Source organism: Bactrocera latifrons, unplaced genomic scaffold, assembly GCF_001853355.1.
Source record: "Bactrocera latifrons isolate USDA-ARS-PBARC rearing strain unplaced genomic scaffold, ASM185335v1 scaffold_137, whole genome shotgun sequence".
In the NCBI taxonomy this organism is placed as follows: Eukaryota; Metazoa; Arthropoda; class Insecta; order Diptera; family Tephritidae; genus Bactrocera; species Bactrocera latifrons.
The window spans coordinates 11,787-18,256 of NW_017534819.1; the positions used below are offsets into that span (position 1 = coordinate 11,787).

The 6,470-nt window shown below is 33.6% G+C and overlaps 1 protein-coding gene across 1 annotated transcript in view; it reads left to right on the forward strand.

Moving 5' to 3' along the window:
• Positions 1-2,923: 2,923 nt before the first annotated feature.
• LOC108965212 (protein grainyhead-like) overlaps positions 2,924-6,470 on the forward strand; it is a 7,258-nt gene continuing 3,711 nt past the window's right edge. Inside the window, exons 1-3 of the mRNA XM_018927448.1 lie at positions 2,924-3,099; positions 3,668-3,804; positions 4,122-4,314. Of these exons, the coding sequence (XP_018782993.1) occupies positions 2,971-3,099; positions 3,668-3,804; positions 4,122-4,314 (459 nt within the window). The 5' untranslated portion in view covers positions 2,924-2,970. The remainder of the gene's footprint in view (positions 3,100-3,667; positions 3,805-4,121; positions 4,315-6,470) is intronic.

The window sequence follows — 6,470 nt, forward strand, 5'->3', positions numbered from 1 at the left end:
TTAATCCTCTTCCTCCTTAATGTATCTTTTACATAAAAAAAGTTCTTATTTATTCGAGAGATCGGATCAGCTTAGCAGTAATTCTGAAAATTTTTAAAATGGTTTTATACTAAAACAAAAACAACAACAACATGCACCACAGTAATTTCGCATGCAGGGAAAATTTTAAGATCAAAAATCTAGAGCTACGAAATAGGAGGCTTCTTCAGCGAACAAAGAGTTCCATTTTTTAAGGATTTCTGGCAATTTTTGTGGTAACTACGTCCTGTTCGACAGATTTTAGGAAGTTTCATTTTAGCTGGAAATTAAAAAATGATCACCGTAATGAGATTAGTTGATTTAGCCACCTCAGTACGTTTGTATACATGCGAACTAGGCTCACTGTTTTATATATTGAACTAAACCTTTGCACAAGTTACTTTCTCCAAATTTTTTGGATATCGGACCAATGTATTATATAGCAGCCATACAAATTGACCGATCAAAATCAAGTTCTTTATGGGAAACTTTTTTATTTGACAAGATATCTTCATGAAATTTGCYACAGCTTTTTGACCAAGACAGCGCTACAATTTCCAAAAAAAAAAGTATACATCAAACCTATGGCATATAACTGCCATACAAACAGACTGATCAAACTCCCGAAAAATACTTTGTGTTAAAAAATGCAATTGTGAAGGGTACTATGTTTCGGATATTAATGGTTTTCTTATTTTTTAGTGCTTTCAATATTCTATGAATTTKTTTGTATTATATTTTCCACTCATGTTCCTTGATCAACAAACTGTTGGAAGTTTCTGTTGCTCTAAAAAGGAATTTGACATATTTTACTCACCTTCTAAACTGTAGACCCCACCATATACAGAATACCAACCACAAATAACCCCTCCAACAACTGCTGAGCTAAGTTGCCGGTCACTGGCACCAACATTATCCCACAATAAATGTCGCCAACGAGGCATTTGCATAATTGGCTGCAGTAGCCAATCAAGCCATTATCGTTTGTACCCTTCAGCATGCAGCAACCTACATGTTTAAAAATGTGCTGAGTGCTCTTAACTTCACTTCTGCGATTTCTTTTTTATTTTCATTTTTTAATGAAAAAGTTTTTTTTTTTTTTGTAATTGAAACGCAGACATTTTCTACAGTTTGTGGCAATGCGCATTTATTGCGCTGCCGTGCCTTGCCGGTATTCTCAGCTGTCCGAGCGCCAGCAGGCAGGTTCTTATAAACTTTTTATTATATACATATATACTAATCAATTGTATTATCGAGTGCCGTTACACGCTGATGGCTTCATTATTTTGAAGCATTGCATTGGCTGACAAAGTTCATCAGCGGGTCATTTATTAAGCATTTGTGTCAACACTAGACTCTGTGCTGCATGTAGCGACTTGGCGACGTTGTGCATGGCAACTCATATGTGTATGTAGGTGTGTGTGTGTGGCGAGCGCTGTAGATACTCCGCTGTCAACACTCTACAATTAAGTGGCTCCATATATCATATGGAACAGCATCAAGGTTGTTAAGTTGTTTTTGTTGTTACAGTTGTTGTTATTSTTGTTATTGCTGCTACTGAAGTTAGCCGCTGTAGAATTTCGCTTGACTTTGGATTTATTTGCCGCATAAAGCGAAGCATAAATCAAGCTAAACATTGTCAACGCAGTCATTTTTCTTGCCGCATCATTCATGTGTGTATACATACATACATATGTGCATATATGTATATATATGGTACCTTTTTTGACGCGTTGAAGCGCAACAATAAAAAAAATTAAACGTTTTCTTACATTTTGATTTTGTTGTTGGTTGTGTTTTTGTTGTTGTTTTTTTTTCTAATTTTTTTTTTCTACCTTTGCAACGTGCGCAGTCACTGGTTGTTGTTGCCGTCGCTCTACTACCGTCAGCCCACCCATGCAATCAACATCAGCGCCTTAACAGCGCGCTGTCCAAGCACTGTTACCGTCGCTGTTCAAAACTGATTTCGTCTTTCATTTCTGTGCAAACAGCGCACACACATACTCACATCTGCATATGTTTCCATATAGATATTTAGCTTCTATAGTATTTTTAAATTTCACTGTTATAATATTCATTACTTCTAAGTACATACTTAAAATCCAATTTTTTGTGTTTTTTAACACATTTACCACACAATATTTTATTGTGACCCCGCCAAGCTGCTTGAGGCAAAAATCAATTAACGGCAACACACACAGACTGTCACTAATGAAATGTGCGCTCGATAATAATTCAATCACATATGCATGACCAGCTGACAGTAATATTAGCAACAACAACAACTACAATAAAGTCGCACTAAATCGCAARCAACGAGAGCAATCAAGAAGCAATCATAAAATACACTTTAACCATAAGCTAAYGAGAGTGTGTGCAAGATATACCAGCAAAGCAAAAAAAAGTTGAAGAATAAATAAAAATAAACTGAATTCGAGCAAAAAACCAACGAACTCGGCGCAAACAAAAGACTTAAGCAACGAACGTGACTGCGCGCCGACACTTTGAAGGTCAAACAATCACATTGTCTTTTTTTTTACTTCTTTAAATTTTTCACGTTGTAAGGTGTTTATTATTGATTTCGCTCTTGTTTTCAACTTCTTATTATGCTTCGCTTCACATTATTCGCGTCYGTTATGTAAGTAAGTCTTGAAGTCTTGTTAAAGTCTGTATTGGCTCTAATTGCGTGCTGGGACACATTGTCACTTAATTGGTATAAAAACGCCGACCCCGTTTGGCCTTTGTGGCGTATACATACGCGCATATTTGGCTTATATGGCTGAGTGTGTGTATACCCAATGGACGTCTTAAATACCAAATGACGCATTATTTTTATTGTTACTTGTTTTAACACATTTTCTTGAGTTATTTAATTGAAATTCTTTTCTTTYTCGCTTACAGGGTGCCGAGCGCAAAACACGTGATGAAGAGCGACGCGCTGCTAAGCGTAAAATGACCGCCACAGGACGCAAGAAGCTCGATGAGCTATATCATCCGGTTACCGATCGTTCAGAGTTCTATACAATGCAGGATTTGCAAAAGCCACCGGTACTATTCTCGCCCGCCGATGACATGGAAAAGGTGAGTAACGGGAAATCGATTATTATGTATTTATGTAATTGTAGTTATTATAATTATTAACAGTATAAATAAAATATGGGCGTAAAAGTAAAGTTAAAAAGTATATAGCCTACTTTTGGGAGAAAATAATAAATTTAAAATATRTAGCACAGTTTTTGGCGCAATTCAAATTACAGTATTAAATCAAATTACAAATATGAGAGAAGAAGTGAAGTAAAAAATATATAGCACACTTTTGGGCGAAAAATAATAAAGTTAAAATATGTAGCTCAGTTTTCGGCGCAATTCAAATTAYACTTTGAATTTYGACTAACTCACTTTTTCTTTATATTTGCTGCTTACAATATAAAAATATAACATATATTTTAGAATATAACTTTTTATTATATTTTCTTATTATTATTATTATAGAAATTTTATTTTTTTTATTTTTAGTATATACTTTTTTTTACTGTTATATTTTTTTTCTCTTATTATAGTATTATATTGTTTACCGTTATATTTTTTTAAAGAAATTTGTTGCCTAATCAATTATTATTTAATTTTTTTTTTTTTTTGTTTTTTGCAGAGCTTTTATGGCCATGAGACTGATTCACTGACCGGCGCACCAGATCTCAAAGGCACATCACCATTCTTGTTGCATGGCCAAAAAGTGGCGGCGCCAACACTCAAATTCCACAATCATTTTCCGCCCGACGTGCAGACGTGAGTATATGTAAAAATCGTTGCGCCTTTATGTGCTCGAGTGTGATGCCCATAAATAGGAAACAAATAACTGAAWGCTGAATTTTCTCTAAAAGACAAGTTTTTCCTATAAACTTTACATTCTTGACACTTGAAATCATTCGTGGCTTAATACTTTTAGATGCATATGAAATCACAAACGTTTACATTCTRTTTTTTCCTCACTTCGAACTTTAGTAAAGTTTTAGACGAAAATACACCCTTTAAAAATAATATTTATTGATTTAATTTCTATATATTTACATATATTCACATACGCTTTCGCCTTCCTCTTTCAGCGACAAGAAGGACCACCTGCTAGATCAAGGTCTAGTACCCAGTGCCATGGGCGATTTTGTGCCACCAATGAAGCGCGGACGCATTACACCGCCCACCAGCGAACGCGTTATGCTGTTCGTGCGACAGGAGAACGAGGAAATCTACACGCCGCTGCATGTGGTGCCGCCCACCACTATCGGCCTCTTGAATGCGGTAAGTCTACTTGTGTATTTTTGTTTACGAACTATACCTCACTCCTCACCACCTCCCAACCAAAAGTTACCTACTACTTATTATAGTACTAGACATTTGGTATTAGCATTGTTTCATTAATTTATTTTAGTTGCAACACAAAAACTCATTTTAAACTAAATTTATTAGAAAATCAAAAACAAAATACTGCTAACCGGGTGATATAAATATAAAGCAACAGCARCAGGGTAATCGAGTAGCTGAAGAAGCACAATTATGATTTTTTTTAGTTTTACTAAAATTCATTGATGAGGAAAAGGAGCTGTTTTAAGGCAGTTAATATTAAGATAAAAAAACAAAAATTAGGTWTCTTGAGACGCGGATTTTCAAAAAACCCTTCAAATTTTTATTTAAATCTGGAAAATAATTATTTTTATATCTAGAAAATTTTCCAAAAAATGTTGGGTATTTATATTAAATTCAAAAACATCARATAAATTTATTTTTGTTTCCGAAAGTAAAGAAAATATTTTTTGTTTTCAAAACTATAGAAAACATTTTTTGTTTCGAAAAATATGAAAATATTTYAATTTCTCTCCAATATTAGATCTATAGGGTACGAAGTTCTAATTAATCAATCAAACTCATTCTATCAGCTTCATGCTTGAACGTTAGGGAAAATTGCATTTCTCGATCCTTTTTTTAATGGTTTACTTTGGCTCTGGTAATCAACTAGCAAATAACAAAGGAATAACTACAAAATAATAATTAATTATTAATAATCAATCATAAACGCCATTCAATGTTAACATAAACATAAAAACAACAAATAAATAGTTGCAATATGAAATTAATGCACAAACACTCCCACCCAACACTTTGTGGTATAATAGCAATAAGTACAATAACAACAACAACCGCAACTCAAAAGTGAAAAATGCAAATCTCAAGCAATTAATCATTGCAATCAAAGCATCACTACAACCAAAACAACAATAACAACAACAACAATAACAACACCAACACAAGAAATAAACGCCTAATGACCAACAAATAGTAAATATGTAAATTGTTGAAATTAAAACCGCAACTACAACAGCAACAACAACGACAGCAATATCTACATAGTGTTGTTTAATTAATAATTTGTAATTATCGGCTACAACAACAACAGTAATAACAGCAAGCGCAGAAAAACGCAAAATAAATATAAACAACAACACTAAGCTGACAATAATCTATTTGCTCGCTCAATAAATATGATTTTTTCATACATATCACAAACCCACCCACACACACACACACACACACAAATACACTGCGCACACGCGCACCAATAGTTCGCATACCGCGTAGTTAGTTAGAAGAACATTTGGTCGTTTTCGAAGACACTTCACTAAACTAGTTAATAAAAATGAAAATTTTATGCGAATTCCATATGCAAATGGCGGCACAGCACAACAACTATTGTAAMCCAGGATCGGCATATTGACGATCGCTGATCGACGAGCGACGAGCGACGAACGACGATTTGATGTTCGTATGTTTAATGAATTCTCAAAGCAAATAACTTAGCTGTAAAATATTAATTAATTGCAGCGAAAAAAAAAGTTGGCGATTCAAAATAATGCCAATGAATATCAGTTACTTAGTTGATATTTCATACCTTTTTATATAATGCATCCAATATACAAATAATAATGTGTGTGTGCATGTACGTGTGTGTGTGATTAWTGTGTATAACATGCAAGTATGGCGACGGCTAAGATCGATCATTAATTCCATGTAAGTTGCATGTTTGAATGCTTCATTGCTCCGCCCATTCATTACCTCATGACATTCCATACAAACAAACCAACATATTTACAAGCGAAAAACACAAAGACAGCTTATTTTTTAAATATTAACTGTGAAGATAATGTAATATTTAGCTATTTATTTTTAAAATAATGCAAGGATCACGTGTTATAATTAATAGCATAAATATAAATGTGTAAAACGTACTTAAAGGAAGTGCAATAATTAAAGTATGTCATAAAAAATGTATTTGCCGTTTCGTTCAAAAAGTTAAGTTAAAAGTTAAAAGCTCTTTACATTCCTTCATAATCCATTATTTCAAAACTATTCAAATCAAAAATGYCAACAATCAAATTTTCATTTTTAAAACTTTTAATTTC